Source organism: Ruditapes philippinarum, unplaced genomic scaffold (genome assembly GCF_026571515.1).
Source record: "Ruditapes philippinarum isolate M1 unplaced genomic scaffold, ASM2657151v2 ctg7096_1_1_1_1, whole genome shotgun sequence".
NCBI classification, from domain to species: Eukaryota; Metazoa; Mollusca; class Bivalvia; order Venerida; family Veneridae; genus Ruditapes; species Ruditapes philippinarum.
The window spans coordinates 20,893-43,188 of NW_026862363.1; the positions used below are offsets into that span (position 1 = coordinate 20,893).

General features: G+C 34.0%; 3 protein-coding genes across 7 annotated transcripts in view; 2 read left to right on the top strand and 1 right to left on the bottom strand.

Moving 5' to 3' along the window:
* Positions 1-22,296, bottom strand: part of LOC132718814 (uncharacterized) — a 67,588-nt gene that overhangs the window by 9,312 nt on the left and 35,980 nt on the right. For 2 of the 4 annotated variants that reach the window (XM_060702551.1, XM_060702548.1), the window contains exons 1-4: positions 3,793-4,001; positions 1,186-1,831; positions 838-891; positions 60-548 (exon numbers count right to left, since the gene is read on the bottom strand). In XM_060702551.1, the coding sequence (XP_060558534.1) occupies positions 60-548; positions 838-891; positions 1,186-1,831; positions 3,793-3,801 (1,198 nt within the window). In that variant the 5' untranslated portion in view covers positions 3,802-4,001. Of the gene's footprint in view, positions 1-59; positions 549-837; positions 892-1,185; positions 1,832-3,792; positions 4,002-4,521; positions 4,758-22,296 lie in introns of those variants that run through there. The other 2 variants (XM_060702550.1, XM_060702549.1) reach the window with 2 other exon arrangements.
* Positions 7,534-20,582, top strand: LOC132718815 (solute carrier family 12 member 8-like). Of its 2 annotated transcripts, XM_060702553.1 has the most exons (7): positions 7,534-7,661; positions 10,231-10,320; positions 11,023-11,046; positions 13,413-13,614; positions 15,238-15,325; positions 17,036-17,182; positions 20,274-20,582. In XM_060702553.1, exons 1-7 carry the CDS (start codon positions 7,568-7,570, stop codon positions 20,580-20,582), a joined length of 954 nt encoding a protein of 317 aa, XP_060558536.1. In that variant the 5' UTR covers positions 7,534-7,567. The 2 variants fall into 2 exon arrangements, with proteins under 2 accessions (XP_060558536.1, XP_060558535.1); XM_060702552.1 differs by lacking the exon at positions 11,023-11,046 and having other exon boundaries at positions 10,231-10,344.
* The window catches only part of LOC132718818 (solute carrier family 12 member 8-like), a 48,556-nt gene continuing 46,922 nt past the window's right edge, over positions 20,663-22,296 (top strand). Inside the window, exon 1 of the mRNA XM_060702556.1 lies at positions 20,663-20,768. Coding sequence (XP_060558539.1) covers positions 20,663-20,768 — 106 coding nt within the window. The remainder of the gene's footprint in view (positions 20,769-22,296) is intronic.

The following is a 22,296-nucleotide window of genomic DNA, read 5'->3' on the forward strand; positions in this document are numbered from 1 at the left end:
TTATTTAAAAGTACATGTATGTTACATTTTATCGAACAGTTACATAACAAATAGTATACCTATTGTAAGATCAGCCGGCTGTGCTGAACTTGTCTTAGTAAACACCTTCACCACTTCTTCTAAGATTTCATGGTCATGATGCAGTTTGCACTCTTCCAAAATCTTAAGGTCTGTTACTATGACAATGTCCAAGGCTTTATCGCCATTATTTCTCTTTGTTGAATGCATCATGCTTTTAAATATATCATCCATGGCTTTAGCTTTGCTTTCATCATAAGAAAATCCTCCAAATGGATCTCTACATAAAACCAAGTCTACATCTGTAGGATCAATGTGTCGCCAATCAGACGACGTGTGCATTTCTACGCTTCGTTTGTAATTATAGTCCATCCCCTTTACTGATGCAAGAGCGGTCTCAAAGTAACGACTATTGTTGCATCCGGTTACAACCACATGATGGCTATTTCTTAGTTTAGCTCGAATGTCTGTCATTTCACTTGGTGGGTTGAAATCGTCTGATAATTCTTTCATCGTTGACTCAAACCCCGCTTAAAATAGAAAACGATTGTTTGCACACAATGCTCTCATGAAAACAAAAAATAAAATTAGAAAATAAAACAACAAAAAACGTATCTTGTTTTTACTTTTATTTGATCAAAGAGATATTGTCATATATATATTCTGATGTGATAGATTATATCAGACCAGATTAGATTAGAATAGATATCAGTTTTTTTGTGTATCAGATTAGAACAGAATACAAATGTTTCCGTTGAACGTTGAAAAGGAATGTAGATATTACTATTCTAAAGTTGTTTTTTTTAATAACGAACATACCTTGAAGCCGTGTCAGTATATCATCAGCAACTTTGATTCTTTTATCTTTGTCCCCTGAAGTTTAATGTATCAATTTCCAATAAACTGTAACATCAATTAAGTTTAAGAACAATTTCGAAAATAAGTAACAATCAAAATAAAGGTATAATGTTTTGAGATTTGTGTAAACAAATTGATTGATATCACTTTGAAATATTTCAATAATTTCATGTCACTTAGCTTATCATATCAAATGTTAGCGTTTATTGCGATAAATAAGAATTAATACAGTTACTGTGACACGATCTAGTGAAAATAAAAATACAAGCAATATTAACCTTAAGTTGCTGTATGATTACTGAAACTCACCTGAAGGTCCTGGTTTCTGGACGGTCACTTGTCTGAGAATGGAAGTTGTTTCTTCGGCATTTGCCTGTACTTCATTCATAACGTTTAACAACAGCTTAGAGGTTTCTGCATGCCAAATACGAAAACAATCACTGAGATTCGGTAGATGATTACATTTTATCTGATTTATTTTCTCTAGTAAGGATGCTTGATCATTTGGATCAAGCGCATTCTTTGCTATAAGCCTAACAGAATCGTCCAATCGTCCCCAATAATCATCGAAGTCATCATCTGAAATGTTGCCAGTATTTGGGTGATGTTGCAACTCATTGCGAATCCCTCGAATTTCAGTTTTCAAAGCAACGATTACAAGTGGCTGCAGACGTGTGACAAAAAGTTCTGATATCAATGTTAAAAGTATTGATACGTCCCACTGGTTTTCATCAGCGGTGCCGTTAACAGGATACAATAAATCATATTGATCTCTCCTGAGCTTTTTGTTATTAAATAATTGCATCACATCCCGCTTTCTGTGAGATAAGTATGCATCAACTGATGTATAAGTGTTCCCAGCATCAGTTTTGGCAAGTTTTACAAAATATTTCCTTAGTACGTCAGCACAAATATCTACCACAAAGCAAACAAGTCTATAATATTTGTCTGCCATCTGTAAAATGAACAAGTAATAAGGAAACCCATTATTATTATTCATATAAATAGCATTATTTGTTTCTTTATTTTTGTAGAAAAAAATGTGTATGGATTTATTTCAGGTCAGTAGCAAAAGTTATAAAAAAGTTGATTAATATCAATTAAAAATGTGCAAAAGAAACTAATTAAAAGTATCAGTATAGATCCACGTTTATAGTTCAAAATAGGTACATTAATAAATTGCACAACCAGGATTATCTCAGGTTAAACCGGTTTTATTTCAGTTCACCCATTACTTCATGAGCACTTTGTGAAAAATGTCTGTTTTCATTGAAAAGTCTCCCGTTACAAGTTCAAATTGCTAAAAACTGCTTCAATACTAATCAACTTGGCACAGATGTTGACTGCCATTGTAACAACATGCTCAGGCTTAAATTTTCTGTTACCATGGCAACGAGGGGACATCTCAAAATTGCCAAAAATCACTATTTTGTGTTGATTTTTTCCATCAAAATTGATTTCAAAGTATTGCAACTCCTCAATGGTTTGAGATAGAGTCAAAAGCTTTTCAGCGGTGGTAAACGTTACCTTATGATCGATCTGGCGTCATTTTAAGCCTCTCACAAGTCCAAAATGTTCTTGGCGATGAACCCCCAGACAGAATGGGACACTTCCCCCTTCTGGCAACCCCCTGATGTATCTTTTGGTAAGGGTGCCGCGCCGAAAAAGGGGTCACTTTTTTTATCAACATTTCTCAAACGAAAACATGAGTTTGGGGCCCAAACAGGACATTTTTTAACTATTTGAGGCCTAAAAGAAGGGGGGGTCGAAAGTGCGTTGTTCCGCGTATATATGTGGAAAAGGGTTAAAATAGGCAAAAATAGATAATTATAAAGTTGATAAATAATTTTGCTGATATAACAGTAATGTCTTAATATTGATCTTATTCTAGGGTATCATTTAATGTCATTGTTCATGAGGAAATAAATTAAGTAATGTGAATAAATTTAATAACTATTTCAGACTAAATTTCTCGACAAAGTACACTTTGACCAATCTCTATACAAGTAAAATGGTTTCCTGCGGGGAACATTTTTAATGATATTAAGATATTTCATTTAACTATTTCAACATTTTTTTTTTTTGGGGGGGGGGGGATAAATAATCGTTTGTATCAGGAATATAGATCAATATAGGAGAAGGTCTTCGGAAACTGGTGACCGTTGATGACCGGAGAAGGTCGAACATAAAACAATTATTTCTTTTTTAAGAAAATGATTAAATAGGCCTACCATTTTATGAATAATTCCGAGCAAAATAAATAAATAAAAAAAATAAAGTAAACACACAAGTTTACGCAGAAAATATCTCTATTTATTATGGCAGATGCCACTACGAATATTTTAATTTTGTAGATTTTCAGTATAAACAATTTATTGTTTGTAAAATTTTGGAGACATAATAAAGAAACATAGATAATTTTCAAACACATCATTCAAGTTTTTCCACCTTAAACGGTAACATAATTATAGAAAATTAGAAATATCACGTAATAGTTTTTTGTTCTTAATTAGGTGTAATTCTGACTAATTCCCTAAAGGATTATCCGTAACGTACCGGCAAACGGTATTTAGCCAGGTTATCGAAAAGGTCAATTAACCAACCATGTATGGTTTGCAGATCACATGCTCCTCCATGTACCGAAAACAGGTCGCGTGCTCCTCCATGCCTCAAAAGTTAAACGCGTTCCAATACCCTGCGGTCTCCAGACCGCAGGGAATAAATTCGTATTTTATTATGCTATAATTAACATTAACCACTTTCAATTTGTATTTCATTATATCTTAACGTTAATCTTTTTCAATATATGTCCGGTTTTATGCATAAGTATTTTATACGTTACAGTGAAATTAAATGAACTATAATCTAGTGAGTTAAACAAGGTTACACAAGGAGTAATTTTAAAATAGATTTTACCTTTCTCATTAAGATTATATCCTAACTGACATCCTTCTACCTTTCGCTTCGTAGTATGAGTAACGGAGCGGAAATGATTTTAACAACTCATAAGCTAGAAAACCATTTTACTATAAATAGAAACCGCTATGGAAATTTTACAGCTAAATATATCACACGATACACTTTTTAAATAAACATGTCTAAAATTAGTCAAATACATTACGTGTAAGATAAAATAGAGAAGACGAGAAGACATTGATTCATATGTAAGGTCCTAGTATACTAAATATAATTTTAGTGATAAATGATATGATATTGATATATAAATTAACAATAAAATTATATTTACATCTGATAAATCATTAGGATGCGCATTTAATCATGAGAAAGAAAATTTTGAAATTCCAAGTAGCTACAAAAAATCAGCTGAACAGTTTAATAATGTGTATATTAACAATAGATAAATCCGTTTGAATATATTATAATGGCTTTTTACAAAAAGGGATAATAATTTTTAGCAAAATTAAGATATTTATACATAAAGTTTTTTTTTTAAATCCAAATTGTCAATAATGATGACCATGTAGAGTTAACAATTTTCAGATATAATCTGAGCCAAAATTTGCAACATATTAAGCATTTTATGAACAAAGACAAAGTAATATACATACATTTTAAAGAAGAAGAAGAAACAGTTTCTATTACATGTAGTAAATCCCACGAGAAATATGATAAAATAGGTTTTACCTTTTTCTAACAATGATTTCGTTGTATCATTATTGCTTTCCTGAAATGTACAACACTTGTCTAATTACTTTGTCAAAGTGTTCAGAAAAGGGTGTAATCGGTAAACTCATTTTCACGAATTTTACAAATAGTTCCGAAAATTCCTGCGGAAGTTTTCCTTAAAATTCACTGTTTTTCTGAGGAGCAAAGCGAAAGTCCAATTTGTTAATAGAAAAAATATTTTACTAACTCCAAGGTGATCCGAATGAGTGATTTAAGCCAGAAACCCATTTTGACTATAAATAGAAACAGATTTTTGAATTTCACAGTTAAAAATATCTTGTATTACAGTACACTTTTCAGTGAAATGATTCATTTTGCGGATGTACCTTTTGATTATATGACAATAAATTTCAATTTCAATCTTTGTTTATTTTATTTTTTCATTTATTTTTTTGTCTACTGGGAATGTTCGTTACCCCTTCCCCATTGGAGCCTCTTTGAAAAAACTACACTGATATATACAAGATGCGAAAAAATCTTAAGTGTTATATGAGTTTTTTTCCTATATGAATCAATGAAAAATCTGCACTGTTATATCAAAGCAGTTTTCAAATGTCCATTGAAATTTACTGAGTATAATGGGTTAGAAAGAACAAAGAAAACATTCGAAACCATGCGACAATTAAAGCTTGTTTAATCAAAGCAAAAGCCGGTTTAATGTTTTTAACTGACCCCCATAGAATAATGACCCCCTTGTCAATATTTTACATAAAATAATGACTCCTGGTCATAATATTATGACCGGGGGTCATAATATTATGACTCCCCTACAGGTAAAAGAATGACCCTCACATAGAATAGTGACCCCCTGTAGAATAACGACCCCCAAACTTAAACTATAAATCCCTTACTGGACACTTTTAAAAGAAACACTGGCAAAATAATAATCCTCAGGTGAAAAATATGGTAATGTTATTTGTCCGTGCAACAATTTAATCGAATCTTTTCACTAATATTGGACGGAATGGTTTCAAACTCTCGGGGATAGCTACTATAACCGAAGTCTAACCTCAGTCTGCAGGAATATATAAATGGATTTGATCTATACATAAAAATTAATAGCATTTTCTACAAATGCCCACGGCTAAGGATATGTCATTCAACTACCACCCTTGTTTGTTCTTATTTTTGATTTACGATTTATATGCTCAAAGGTAATAGAACTTATAGGCTCTCCATTTCATCACTTCGCCTAATTTTTTGGGTATCTTATTGGTCACAGAATATAAAGAAAGGGCAAGAATGGTGACCTGTCCGGGGTCCTTACTCTCAGTACCTGGTAGGGGTTACGTTCTAACAAATCGGTATAATGTGACTATTGTATTGTTCTAAAAAGCCACATACCCCCCCCCCCAAAAAAAAAAAAGAAAGCCATATAAAACTTTACGGAATAAAAAGGATCAAAGAAAATAGACTGTTACCTATTGTTCCCATAGCCACATAAACCAAAAGTTTTTGCTCTGATGGACCCTTATTAAACTTCACACACACACACACACCAACATACACACTCACGCCTGCACGCACACACACACACCAACATACACACGCACACACGCACGCACACACGCATGCCTGCACGCACACACACACACACACACACACGCACGCCTGCTTAATATGTTGCAAAGCCCTGGGGTCAAAATTGGCCCCTGCCCGGTTGTGTCATTAATTTTCCTTATATGCATACAGTAAAAACAAACAAACATAATTCTTTTAAAAACTCAAATAAACAAGTACGGTGAAAACATTATTATTTGTGGGGTACGAATTTTCGTGGTTTTCGTGGATAGGTCAATCCATGAATTTAAGACCCGACGAAATTTTATCACAACAAATACTTCTTACCATGTCTCCGTTCCATATATCACAACTTGCGTCGGCGCTTTTCCGGCCGATATTTGTGGTATGAATGTATAATAATAATAATCAGGTCAGTGACAAATTAAATCCATAAATAGTTTAGTAATCCAGACAAAGATATTATAAATAAAATAAAAAAGCTCATGTTTAACTTCTTGTGGGACAACAAACCAGACAAAATATCAAGAGATAAGATTATTCAAGATTACCAACATGGGGGGGGGGCTTTAAATGTCAGACATTGAAAGCTTTATATATTCCTTAAAATCTTTTTAGGTTTCACGCATTAAATTGCAGCAACACTCAAAATGGGCTAAAGTATATGAAAATATGTTGAATAAATATTGAAAACAATTTATATTTCAATGCAATGTAAACATAAAAGATATTTAAAATTTTGATGTTGCATCTAGATTTTTAAAAGACATACTCAGTGCTAGATCGTATGCTGTTCGCTTACCAACTCTATTACAAGTGGAGAAACTGACAGCGAACAGCATGGATTCTGATCAGACTGCACGGATGCGCAGGCTGGTCTGGATCCATGCTGGTCGCAAACGCACTATGTTGGTTTTGTCCTGACACGGCTCTTTTCTTAAAAGGGAGATAATAACTATTATACAGCAATGCTTTACAAGGGAGGTAATAAGTGCTGTACTGTTATGCACTTTGACGGTAATTGTTGTGATTCCCATTGCCAGTAATGAGCATAAAAAGTTCAAAGGAGGTCGAATTAGCATTGCTGTATATATCAAGGGAGGTAATAAATGCTATGCTACTGTGCATTTCAAGGGAGGTTATAAATACTATGCTACTGTGCATTTCAAGAGAGTAATTAATCAAATTGCGTTATAACCCTGAACAGCCGTTTATATAGGGCTATATAACCTGACAAAAATGTCTGTAACAAATAATATATATGTTATGCCATACAAATGTAACAAGTTGGTATCACTGCTTTGCTCTGTATTTTAGCATGTCTTTGACTAAAGTTGAGGTCAAACATCATTGTAGACTTATAATAAGCATGGTTGTAATGAAAGTAAAATACTATCATATCCTGAAAGCAGAAAAATACCATGATCATAATGCTGCAAATAATTTTTTACTGACACAGGCTGTGACATGCTCTCTGTCAGTTATGGGTTTTGGTGAATCAATCATGGGGCTGACAGGCATTGACAATCCTTGGATCGCCAAAGGCGTTGCTATCGCCCTTGTTATTCTTCTTTTAGGTAAGTTTTTTTTCTTTGAGATTTTAAGTTTGTAAAAAGGATTATTTTGTTGATATGTTATAAGATTATGTGTAAAGGTATGTTGAGATTAGGTATATGTGATTATGTATGTAGATAATTATGTTAAGGGATTTTTTTTGGAAGGGGGGGGGGGGGGGGGGTTGGGTCTTTGTCGCACCAAGTAAACACACAGTAAAAAGGCCATATGGCAACTTTCCAGCTTTACTGAGGAATACCATGCATTATTTCAGTAACAATGGGCACTTTATCTAAGGGCCAGCAACATTCCATAAGCTATCTGGATAGCTGCCTCACATGAAAGAATCCAAGGTCCCTGTCGGGATTCAAACCAACAGGCATGAAGGGTAAGTGGTTTGAAGTCAATGACCTTAACCTCTTTCGCACAAATGCCCCTATGATATGGGATTATGTGTGTAGGTTTTTATTATATGAGTAGGTATGTTATATATGTGTAGGTTAATTATGATATGTGTGTAGGCATGTTATGATATGTATAGTTTTGTTATGATATATATTTAAGTATGTTATGATATGTGTAGGTATGTTATGTTATGTGTGTAGGCATGTTATGATAATGTGTAGGTATGTATGAAATGTGTAAGCATGTTAGGATATGTAAAAACATGTTATGATATGTGTGTAGGTATGTTCTGATATATATGTGTAGGTATGTTATGATGTGTGTGTAAGCATGTCATGATATATGTGTAGGTATGTTATGATATATGTTTAAGTATGTTATGATATATGTGTAGGTATGTTATGATATGTGTAGGTATGTTATGATATGTGTAGGTATGTTATGATATGTGTAGGTATGTTATGATATGTGTGTAGGTATGTTATGATATGTGTGTAGGTATGGGTTATAATGTGTGTGTAAGCATGTTATGATATGTGTGTAAGCATGTTATGATATGTGTGTTGGTATGTTATGATATGTGTGTAGGTATGTTATGATATATGTGTAGGTATGTTCTGATATATGTGTAGGTATGTTATGATATATGTGTAGGTATGTTATGATATGTGTGTAGGTGGGTTATAATGTGTGTGTAAGCATGTTATGATATGTGTGTAAGCATGTTATGATATGTGTGTAAGCATGTTATGATATGTGTGAAGGTATGTTATGATATGTGTGTAGACATGTTATGATAATTGTGCAGTCATGTTATCATATGTGTAAGCATGTTATGATTATGTGTGTGGGCATGTTATGATAAGTAGGCAGTCATGTTATGGTATGTGTAATCATTTTATGATATGTGTGAAGGTAAGTTCTGATATATGTTTAGTTATGATATTTTATGTGTGTGGTTATGTTTTGATGTGTGTGTAGCCATGTTATGTAATGATGTATGTGTAGGTATGTTTGATATGTGTAATCATGTTATGATATGTGTGTAGGTATATTATATTGTGTAGGCATGTTATGACATGTGTGTAGATATGTTATTTGTGTGTAGGTATGTTATGATATATGAAGGTATGTATGATATGTGTAAGCGTGTTATGATCTGGTGTATTTATGTTATGATATGTATGTAGGTATGTTATGATATGTTTGTAGGTATGTTATGATATGTGTGTAGGTATGTTATACTAGTAATTTGTGTGTTTATGTTATGGGATTTTTTGTGTAGGTATGTTATGGTATGTGTGTAGGAATGTTATGATATGTGTAGGTATGTTATTATATGTGTATGTATGTTATGATATGCACATAGTTATGATATGATGTATATGTTTGTATGTTATAATTTGTGTATTTATATTATGGGAATTTGTGTGTTGGTATGTTATCAGATTTTATGTGTAGGTATGGTATGTGTTTTGTATGTTGTGAGATTATTTGTGTACGTATGATTTAAGAATATGCATTTAGGTATGTTATAAGATTTTGTGTGTAGGTATGTTTTGAGAAAGCGAATGAGCAATATAGTTGTCTATAAATCTATCAAAGCATGAAAAAGCCATCGTTTTATATCATGGTCTTGTACCAATTTTTTAATCAATTTATTAAGGTGGATTTTTAACCTCTCAGGCTAAATTGATAATGGTAATGGTAGCTTACTTAATGTCACAATTTCGGGCCTGAATCCTACTAAAGGTTGTTGTAAGGAAGATACCACAGTCTTGTGGTTAATATGTTTAAACTAGATTTTTACCTTTGCTAGTATTAGGATATAGAGGAAACGCCAAGGTTATTTTACAACCAGTAAAACTTTATAATAATAATAATAATGTTCTAAAATCTTAACATGCTCATTTGTTTGAACGAGAAAAAAATTGTTGTAAATAATTTGAGCCGAGTCACGACAAAACCAACATAGTGTGTTTGCGACCAGCATTGATCCAGACCAGTCTGATCAGGATCCATGCTGTTCGCTATCAGTTTCTCTACTTGTAATAGAATTGGTAAGCGAACAGCATGGATCATGATCAGACTGCGCGGATGCGCAGGCTAGTCTGGATCCATGCTGGTCGCAAACGCACTATGTTGGTTTTGTCGTGACGCTACTCATTTTCTGTTTTGTTTTAACAGGTATAAATATAGCAGGAGTTAAATGGGTGATTCGACTTCAATTAGTACTGCTGTTTGTATTATTCCTCTCAGTGATGGACTTCTTTGTTGGTTCATTTGTACATACAGATAAAGGTAGGGTTCATTTCTACATACAGATAAAGGTAGGGTTCATTTCTACATACAGATAAAGGTAGGGTTCATATGTACATACTGATAAAGGAAGGGTTCATTTTGTACATACTGATAAAGGTAGGGTTTATTTGTACATACTGATAAAGGTAGGGTTCATCTTGTACATACTGATAAAGGTAGGGTTCATTTTGTACATACTGATAAAGGTAGGGTTTATTTGTACATACTGATAAAGGTAGGGTTCATTTTGTACATACAAATAAAGGTAGGGTTTATTTGTACATACTGATAAAGGTAGGGTTCATTTTGTACATACTGATAAAGGTAGGGTTATTTGTACATAGAGATAAAGGTAGGGTTCATTTTGTACATACTGATAAAGGTAGGGTTTATTTGCAATACTGATAAAGGTAGGGTTCATTTGTACATACTGATAAAGGTAGGGTTCATTTTGTACATACTGATGAAGGTAGGGTTTATTTGTACATACTGATAAAGGTAGGATTCATTTTGTAGATACTGATAAAGGTAGGGTTTATTTGTACACACAGATAAAGGTAGGGTTCATATGTACATACTGATAAAGGTAGGGTTCATTTCTACACACAGATAAAGGTAGGGTTCATTTGTACATACAGATAAAGGTAGGGTTCATTTCTACACACAGATAAAGGAAAGGTTCATTTGTACATACTGATAAAGGTAGGGTTGATTTGTACATACAGATAAAGGTAGGTGTCATTTGTACATACTGATAAAGGTAGGTGTCATTTGTACATACTGATAAAGGTAGGGTTTATTTGTACATACTGATAAAGTAGGGTTCATTTGTACATACCGATAAAGGAAGGGGTCATTTGTACATACTGATAAAGGTAGGGTTCATTTGTACATACCGATAAAGGAAGGGGTCATTTGTACATACTGATAAAGGTAGGGTTCATTTGTACACTCAGATAAAGGTAGGGTTCATTTGTACATACTGATAAAGGTAGGGTTCATTTGTATATACAGATAAAGGTAGGGTTCATTTGTACATACTGATAAAGGTAGGATTCATTTGTACATTCTGATAAAGGTAGGGTTCATTTGTACATACAGATAAAGGTAGGGTTCATTTGTATATACTGATTAACCTAGGGTTCATTTGTACATACTGATAAAAGTAGGGTTTATTTGTACATACTGATAAAGCTAGGGTTCATTTGTACATACTGATAAAGGTAGGGTTTATTTGTACATACTGATAAAGGTAGGGTTCATTTGTACATACTGATAAAGGTAGGGGTCATTTGTACATACAGATAAAGGTAGGGTTCATTTGTACATACCGATAAAGGAAGGGGTCATTTGTACATACTGATAAAGGTAGGGTTCATTTGTACACTCAGATAAAGGTAGGGTTCATTTGTACATACTGATAAAGGTAGGGTTCATTTGTATATACAGATAAAGGTAGGGTTCATTTTGTACATTCTGATAAAGGTAGGGTTCATTTGTAGATACAGATAAAGGTAGGGTTCATTTGTACATTCTGATAAAGGTAGGGTTCATTTGTACATACAGATAAAGGTAGGTGTCATTTGTACATACTGATAAAGGTAGGGTTCATTTGTACATACTGATAAAGGTAGGTGTCATTTGTACATACAGATAAAGGTAGGGTTCATTTGTACATACTGATAAAGGTAGGGTTCATTTGTACATACTGATAAAGGTAGGTGTCATTTGTACATACTGATAAAGGTAGGTGTCATTTGTACATACTGATAAAGGTAGGGTTCATTTGTACATTACTGATAAAGGTAGGTGTCATTTGTACATACTGATAAAGGTAGGGTTCATTTGTACATACTGATAAAGGTAGGTGTCATTTGTACATACTGATAAAGGTAGGGTTCATTTGTACATACAGATAAAGGTAGGTGTCATTTGTACATACTGATAAAGGTAGGGTTCATTTGTACATACTGATAAAGGTAGGTGTCATTTGTACATACAGATAAAGATAGGGTTCATTTGTACATTCTGATAAAGGTAGGGTTCATTTGTACATACAGATAAAGGTAGGGTTCATTTGTACACACAGATAAAGGTAGGGTTCATTTGTACATACGGAAAAAGGTAGGGTTTATTTGTACACACATGTCACGGTTCAGAACTGCTCACTATTTAGGGGAGAAGATGTGTAAGCGGCCGGATAGCTCAGTCGGTAGAGCCGCGGAACGGTATTCCGAGGGTCCCGGGTTCGAGTCCCGGTCAGGCTGCACATTTTTCTCACCCTGTGACATTTGGCGCCCAACGTGGGGCCGTGACTGCCTATAGCTCAGAGTTCAATAAGCATTGCTCTGTAGCTTTGTGAAATTCGAGGACGAATCTCAATATTGTGGTGAAGTATGTCACGGTTCAGAACTGTTCACTATTTAGGGGAGAAGATGTGTAAGCGGCCGGATAGCTCAGTCGGTAGAGCCGCGGAACGGTATTCCGAGGGTCCCGGGTTCGAGTCCCGGTCAGGCTGCACATTTTTCTCACCCTGTGACACACAGATAAAGGTAGGGTTCATTGGACACATGGATAAAGGTAGGGTTCATTTGTACATACGAATAAAGGTGGGTAGGTAGGCAAGTGGCGGCATAGTCGATTAGTGAACGTGTCACACTAGTTATCTAAGGTTCACTAGCCATGTTGGTTCAAACCCGGTCAAGTTCTGCCACTGTTGTTTCCTTGAGCAAGAAACCATCCATTCATTGCTCAGTAATTGTTGTTCTCGTGAACGGATTCGAAATTGAGTCTTTCAGTTTCAAATTAGCTTCTTAGAGATCCTTGTTTGGCTTTGTTTAAGAATTTTTTCTCTTTTGATATTTTAGTTAGCAAATGAAAAAAAATCCTTTCAACACAATGGCAAGTCAATCATAACAATAAAAACTAGTTGTTTATGAAACTTTTGTACAATCTTTCATCAGTTTAACAATAAAAAAACTTGTTCTGCATGAAATTTTAAGACAAAGAAATGATCTGTCAATTTTCAATTTATTATATATATTAACGACCACTTGCTTTTGTTTCAGACCATGGTGTAACAGGTTACAGAGAGTTCAATCTACATAACAACTCGGGTCCAGCCTATCTACCTGGGGAAACATTCTTCTCTATATTTGGTCTGTTTTTCTCTACCGTAACAGGCATTTTAGCAGGCATCAACATGAGTGGAGATTTACGGGAACCATTTGTCAATATACCACGAGGAACTTTATCTGCTCTAGGTGTATCGTGAGTATTTACTAATATCAACGACTTACAGAGAGTAACATTCAAGTGTCCGATATTACAAAGTTTATCAGGCAAGGTTAAAAAAAGGAGCCAAGCCCTTCATTTTTTTCGTGCTGAGTCTGAGAATGAGATATTGTAATCAAACTTGGTTTATAGCAAGTTTATATGAAGATCCTGGTTGGGATTGCACTTTATTTAAATAATTCTTTGTACACTTACACTTTATTGCAAAACTGGTCCGGAGCAAAACTTCTACATTTATAGAGGGATCTCAATATAACTTGGCACAAATGTTCACAATTGTGGGATGGAGTGTCTAATGCAAAATTCAGGCCCCTGCGGCCAAGGTCAAGGTCACATATAGAGGTCAAAGTTCAGATATAAGTATTAAAAGGTGTATTTAGACTATTTGGTCATCATTTATTGAGGGATTGAAGCACAAATGGTCATTATAATGACTACAGGTGTGAACCATTAATTTAGGTTAATAAATGCAAGGTAAATGTCACTAAAGATGATAAAATATTGAGATTTTGTCCAGAGCATATCTTGCATGGAGTGATTTTAATGAAATTTTATAGAAATGTTCAAACTATGAGAAGCAGTGTCATGCACATGAACCAGGTCTCTAGGTTAAAGGTCAAGGTCACACTAAAAGGTCATTAAAATGCATGTCCAGAGCAAAACTTCTACAGGCATTGAGGGAGTTCAATATAACTTGGCACAAATGTTCACCATTGTGAGGCAGAATGTTGTCCTGTGGCCATGTCAATGTTACATATAGGGGTCAAAGTTCAGATAAAAATATGAAAAGGTGTATTTAGACTATTTTGTCATCATTTATTGAGGGATTGAAACACAAATGGTCATTATTATGACTACAGACGAGAATCATGTACTAGTAATTTAGGTTAATAAATGCAGGGTAAATGTCACTAAAGATGATAAAATATAGAGATTTTGTGCAGAGCGTATCTCCTACAAGCATGGAAGTATTCTAATGAAACTTCATAGAAATGTTCACAACTATAAGAAGCATTGTCATGCGTATGAATCAAGTTTTTAGGTTAAAGGTCAAGGTCACACTTAGAGGTCATTAAAAAACGCTTGTCCAGAACAAAACTACATTTATATCAGGGTATTTTAATGTAACTTTGCACAAATGTTCAACAATTTGAGGCAAAGTATTGGGCACATAATCCAGGTTCCTGCAACAAAAGTCAGGGTAACATAGAGAGGCCAAAGTTGAGATAAAAACAGTAGATGTGAACAGGAACCATTTAGTGATCATTTATTGATAATTTGTAACACAAATGATAACTATCATGACTACAAGTGTGACACATGTCAATTTAGGTTAATCTTTGCACGGTCAAGGTCACTAGAGATGAAAAAATATCCAGATATTGTCCTGATATTGCCCATAGCATATCTCCTAAATGCATATCTATAATGCCCACATCTCTGTCAAAAGCTTTTGTGATGGGCATATTTTGTGACAAAGTTACCCTAATTATCTAATCTTAAGCATATGATATATTTGGGAATGACCCTCAAAGTGGCCGCTCGGGGAGGTAATTATTTCTATGTGAAAAGCATCTATACTGTACATTTTGTTTTCAGAACATTTCTGTATATAGGATTTACGTTGGTGATTGGAGCCACATGTTTGCGAGAGAACTTGCATAAAGACTACATGATATCTGAAAAGGTTTGTACATTCTTTATATTCCATCAGACCAAGTTTTGTGCATTGTTTATATTCCATCATACCAAGATTTGCGCATTCTTTATATTCCATCACACCAAAATTTGTGCATTCTTTATATTCCATCAAACTAAAGTTTGTGCATTCTTTATATTCCATCAGACCAAAGTTTGTGCATTCTTTATATTCCATCAGACCAAAGTTTGTGCATTCTTTATATTCCATTAGACCAAAGTTTGTGCATTCTTTATATTCCATCAGACCAAAGCTTGTGCATTCTTTATTTTCCATCAGACCAAGGATTTTGCATTCTTAATGTTCCATCAGAACAAGGTTTGTGCATTCTTTTTATTCCATCAGACCAAATATTGTGCATTCTTTATATTCAATCAGACCAAATATTGTGTATTCTTTATATTCCATCAGATCAAGGTTTGTGCATTCTTGATATTCCATCAAACCAAAGTTTGTGCATTGTTTATATTTCATCAGACCAAAGTTTGTGCATTCTTTATATTCCATCAGACCAAGGTTTGTTCATTCTTTATATTCAATCAGACTAAAGTTTGTGCATTCTTTATATTCCATCAGACCAAAGTTTGTGCACTCTTTATATTCCATCAGACCAAGGTTTGTGTATTCTTTATATTCCATCAGCATTCTTTATATTCCATCAGACCAAAGTTTGTGCATTCTTCATATTCCATCAGACCAAAGTTTGTGTATTCTTTATATTCCATCAGACCAAAGTTTGTTCATTCTTTATATTCCATCAGAACAAGGTTTGTGCATTCTTTATATTCCATCAGACCAATGTTTGTGCATTCTTTATTTCCATCAGACCAAAGTTTGTGCACTCTTTATATTCCATCAGACCAAGGTTTGTGCATTCTTTATATTCCATCAGACCAAGGGTTTGTGTATTCTTTATATTCCATCAGCATTCTTTATATTCCATCAGACCAAAGTTTGTGCATTCTTCATATTCCATCAGACCAAAGTTTGTGCATTCTTTATATTCCATCAGACCAAAGTTTGTGCATTCTTTATATTCCATCAGAACAAGGTTTGTGCATTCTTTATATTCCATCAGACCAATGTTTGTGCATTCTTTATATTCCATCAGAACAAGGTTTGTGCATTCTTTATATTCCATCAGACCAAAGTTTGTGCATTCTTTATATTCCATCAGAACAAGGTTTGTGCATTCTTTATATTCCATCAGACCAATGTTTGTGCATTCTTTATATTCCATTAGAACAAGGTTTGTGCATTCTTTATATTCCATCGGACCAAGGTTTGTGCATTCTTTATATTCCATCAGACCAATGTTTGTGCATTCTTTATATTCCATCAGACCAAGGTTTGTGCATTCTTTATATTCCATCAGACAAAGTTTTGTGCATTCTTTATATTCTATTAGATCAAGATTTATGCATTCTTTATATTCCATCAGACCAAGGTTTGTGCATTCTTTATATTCCATCAGACAAAAGTTTGTGCATTCTTTATACTCCATCAAACCAAAGTTTGTGCATTCTTTGTATTCCATCAGACCAAGGTTTGTGCATTCTTTATATTCCTTCTGACCAAGGTTTGTGCATTCTTTATATTCCATCAGACCAAGGTTTGTGCATTCTTTATATTCCATCAGACCAAAGTTTGTGCATTCTTTTTAATCTAGCTAATGTTTGTATTATTGTTATTTTTCAGATCTCCATTGTTGGTTTCTTGTGGCTGGCTGGCTTGTATATATCATCTGTATCGGCTTGTATGGGAAGTTTGTATGGCCCACCGAGAATACTTCAAACCATAGCTAATGAAAATGTTATACCAATTATTAGAGTACTTGGACATGGTGTAAGTAGTGCAGAAACTTTGTTACATTTAATTTGTCCTTTCTGAAATTATTTTCAATGAGTCATGTGAACACAAGAATGATTACCATTATCAGCTTTTTGACATAATCAGTTAAATAGAGGATATTTGTTTGTTTTGCATGTAAGATTGAAATATAATTTCACTGAGTGAACACCAGATGCAATATTTTCACGAGTGGCGTAGCCACGAGTGAAAATATATTATCTGGTGTTCACGAATGAAATATATTTAAATCTTACATGTAAAAGAAATAAATTTTCTTTTTATTTCATGCTTTTTAAGTGATTTTAAGTATTTTTTTACTGATTTTGCCGCGTAACGTCGCGCATTCTCCTTTGTGACGTCATCACATCATGACGTCACATCATCAATTTTGAAATATAGTTCTGTTAAATTTCTCTAATTTTGTTACATGTTTAACATGATGTATGGTGACATCGACTTGTTTTTCCTAAAGAAGCAAATTTTACCTATGACGGCATTTTTTTCTGCCTGTTATTCCATTTAGTTTAATTTTCTTTTCATCCGCATTCAGATATAGTCCGGCTACAGTGAAAATTATACAGTCGACTCTCGTTATCTCGAAGTCATCGGGACCGTCCAAAAAATATCGAGATAACGAAATGTCGAGATAAACATATTAGGGTTTGAATAAGGCAGAAACTTATTTTTACAAAACACATGTGCATACCTTATGTCAAATAAACTTTGATATCCCTATGTTTTGTTTTCATAGGCCTAGACAATATTTAACAAAGTAACATTAGCAGATGTTTACCAGCGGAAATACAGGTGTCTGTGATAAAAACACATAGTGAGGTTTACTCAGTAATACGCCAATATAATGAAAAACATTGTTTTCAGAGTGGTTGATCCAGATATCCTCCCGAGTTAGTTGTCGGGCCCTTCTCGGATTGTTCGACCGCTGATTGATTTGGTGATGATGTTAGGAAACAATATTGCAACAATAGCGTTTCTATACTTTCACTTATTCATTTACATTTAAAGTCATAATGAATTGATACAGTGTTCGAATATTTATAAAGAACGTAAAATTCACTCATTTTGTACATAAGTCAATCAACACGCTAAATAAATTAACTTTTATAAAAGCTGCTAAACCTGTTATAAACATAATCATCATTATGACAAGCACTATTGAGCAATTATCGTCTAGTTTGGGTTTTTCACACGTCTGAAGGAAAACTATTAGTCGAGATAAACAAAGGATAATAGTGTGAAAATAACTGTTGGGGCTGAAATTTTACATCGAGATACTGAAAATATCGAAATAAAAATATCGAGATAAACAAATACTTTCAATATAGATAAAGAAGGAAGAAAATCGGGACTTTCAAAATTTCATCGAGATAACGAAATATCGAGAAAAGCGATGTCGAGATAACGATAGTTGACTGTATTTTATAAATTTCACTAGTGGTTTATCAGAATATAATCATCTGATATATTACAATAAAACACTGGAAAACATGAAATAAAGGCCTATTATGCCTCAGATATACTTTTATTTTTATGCCCCCCCCCAAAGGGAGGCATATTAAAATTGTACCGTTTGTCTGTTTGTCTCTTCGTCCGTATGGCGTCCCCACTTCATTCATGTCCGAATTCTAATTTTGTCATACATGGAGGGCTTTTGAAATAACTTGGCCCAAATGTCTACCACATCAAGCCAATGTGTCCCGTTCAAGAACCTTGTCCCTACCTAAGAGGTCAAGGTCACACTATTATTTTGAATTTTCACATTATCACAATTAGAGTAAATAGGTACACACATTCCTGTCTGGACGGTTACTTTGACATGCATCTAATGATTTTAAAATAATTAGGCATAAATGTCTAGCACATCAAGACAATGTGTCGTATCCAAGAATTATGTCCCTACCTCAAAGGTCAAGGTCTCACTAACATTTTGAGGTTTCACTTTATCACAAAAAGAGTTTATAGGTATAAACATTTGTGTCCCGCCTGCAACTTTGTCATGCATGGAAGGATTTTAAATTAAATTGGCATAAATGTCTACCACTTCAGACAATGTGTCGCATCCAATAATCGCGTCCCTTCCTCAAAAGTCAAGGTCACACTACCTTTATGAAGTTCACTTTATCATGAGTATAGTTTATAGGTACACACATTCATGTCTGGACAGTAACTTTGTCATGCATCGAAGGATTTCGAAATAATTAGGCATAAATGTTTACCAGATCATGATGACATGTCGCTTCCAAGATCCATGTTCCTACCTTCAAGGTCATGGTCACATTTAAAGTTTGAAGGTACTCACTTTCTTTAGAAGAGTTTGAAGATACACATTCATGTCTGGATGTAATTTTGTCATGCATGGAAGGATGTTAAAATAACTTGGCAGAAATGTCTAACACATCAAGACGATGTGTCGCTGCTAAGGCTCATGTCAGTGTGTCCCCACTTACACAACAATCATGTCCAGATGGTAACTTTTTCATGCGTTGAGGGATTTTGAAATAACTTGGCAAAAATGTATATCTCATGACAACATTCTGTTGCGTCCAAAAACCACGTCCCTTCTTCAAAGGTCAAGGTCACACTTATATTTTGAAGGTTCACGTTATCACAATTATAGATTATAGTTTCACACATTCATGTCTGGACTATAACTTTGTCATGCATTGAAGAGTTTAAAAATTAATAATGCACAAATATCTACCACATTAAGATGAAGTGTTGTGTGTAAGACCCATGTTCCTACCTCCAAGGTCAAGGTCACTCTAATAGTTTGAAGGTTCTTACGCTAGTAAGAAGGGTTTGAAGGTACACATTAGTTTCCAAACTGTAACATTGTCATGCATTGAAGGATTTTATAATAACTTGGCATAAATGCCTACCACATCAAGATGATGTGTTGCAGCCAAGACCCTTGTCCCAAGGTGTTAAGTTTGCTGTAAATAGCACTTCATTTCACAAGAACAATATTTAGCAATTAGTTACTTTCATTCTCTTATATACTGTATCTGTTCTGACGGAAAAGTTGCAATTCCCAATTAAACTAAATTTCCTTTTTTCCCCTTTTCAGCGTGGACCAAACAAAGTCCCTATATATTCTCTAGTGCTAATTACCCTAGTTGTTCTATTGTTTGTTCTGGTCGGAGATGTGAACACTTTAGCTCCTATAGTAACCACAGCATTCATGATGTCATACGCTGCTGTGAATTACTCTTATTTTGCTCTTGCCATGAGTTACGATCATAGGCAAGCACGCGATCTACGATTTGGTGTTCAGGATAAATCACGAAGAAAAAGCACTGACATTATGGGTATGGAGCGACAAGTGTGTCTGAAAAATCATATAAAGACTCTTTTCAGACTATACGTACTGATTTAGATAAACTATTTCCAGAGAGGTTGACACATAGAGGTCAACATCATTTAATTCACCAACAGGGCAAAGAATCTCACAGTCAGATGTCACCATCAGAGCCTGATTTTGATGCCACACAAAGGTCAAAATCTCTAGATAATGTTTCTGAGGTCAGTGATTCGTCACAAGTGTTGCTTTGTAAGGAAGGAGGTATGTCATTGTTGTTTTTTACCCGTTTATATTTTTTTATTTATGCAAAATAATATGATATGAACAGTTTTAGAATGTCAAAGTAGAAACAAATGAACTGGCTAATGACTAACTTTATTTGGAATATGTACAGGGAAACAATTCATTAGGTAGTTGTTAAAGCTCTAATAAACAAAGAAGAGTTTTTAAAGTCTCCTTTAAAAAACAAAAAAAAAGAGTTGTTAAAACAAATATGTTGCAATTAACTTGAACAGACGTGAATATTCAAATATTAAATACACCATTAAAATGTCATCATTGAATATTTTTATCTTATACTTTTCAGTGGATTACTGATTTATCCGTGAAAATCATATTTGATAATTTCACAGTGAAAATTATCAAAATATATTTCCACACTTTTCAATGACGAAACTACTTTTTTAAGATTTTCCCCATGTGGTACCTCAATTTTATTTTTGCTGACAATTCTGACAATGTCAGGCTGTTTAAAGATTAAGCAAAGCTGAAATTGATAAATAACTTAAATGTCAAAAGTAATAAAAAGAAGAAAACTTACTTCTATTCATTCAAATTCCAATCACCAAATTTCGTCTCTAAATTTTTTGGTTTCATTTTTACAGTCTGAAAAATACATTCCTTCCACATGCAAAACCGCTCTTGATGACATTTGGGAATATTAAAGTATCCTACGAGCAATAACTGCCGTATGCTTTATGAAAACTTGATAAGAAATGACAGCCATCAGCCCGAAGAATAAGTAAACAATCTAGCGTGCGTAAGGCAGCCTTTCAGCAATGCAAAGTTTTCAAATTTCCTTGCCGCTTTTTGAATGTTTACACCTCTGTCAACACTAATTTATTGTCTGTTACAATCCTGAAATAAGTTTTCTTTCTTTTTAAAAGGATCATTACTAACAAATCCAAATGATATCCCTCTGAATCAAACACAATTATTTTCCTCCCGTGAAATACACAACATTTAAAAATGGCGACCGCTTACATTTAACAGAGCCAGGTCTAATTTAAATTCGCTTTGTTGTGTAAGATGTAATTTTATTTCATCTCGTGAACTTTAAAAACAGTATTCTCACTCATGACTACGCCACTCGTGAGAATACTGTTTTTAAAGCCCACTCAATAAAATAAAATTTCATCTTACACACAAACAAACAAATATCCTCTATATTATTTGCAATTGGTCAAACAAAAATGGTTCTACACAGCCACACAAGTGGTTCTACGTAACTGCTCAGTGGTTGTTCTAAGATTGACTAGATGTTCTATTCAGCTGCCAAGCAGTTCTACTCAGCTGCTAAGAGCTTTAATTGATAAAGTGCAAAGGAGATCAAATGAGATCGATATGTCAATATCGGATGTCAAATATCAGCGATACATCGATATGTCAATAATTACATATAATTACGTGTCTGACATTCATTTCATACCTGCTTAAATGATTTTTATAAAAACTGAGTTCAGTGTCTTTTTTTAATGACCATTGCATTATTTTTCCCTGACCATTTATT

Excerpts from the sequence above, each read along its gene's own strand:
- LOC132718815 (XM_060702552.1), top strand. The coding sequence starts at position 7,568 with ATGGGTTTTGGTGAATCAATCATGGGGCTGACAGGCATTGACAATCCT. Across the intron at positions 7,662-10,230 it reads CCTTGTTATTCTTCTTTTAG|GTATAAATATAGCAGGAGTT; the intron begins GTAAGTTTTTTT and ends TTGTTTTAACAG. Across the intron at positions 10,345-13,412 it reads ATTTGTACATACAGATAAAG|ACCATGGTGTAACAGGTTAC; the intron begins GTAGGGTTCATT and ends CTTTTGTTTCAG.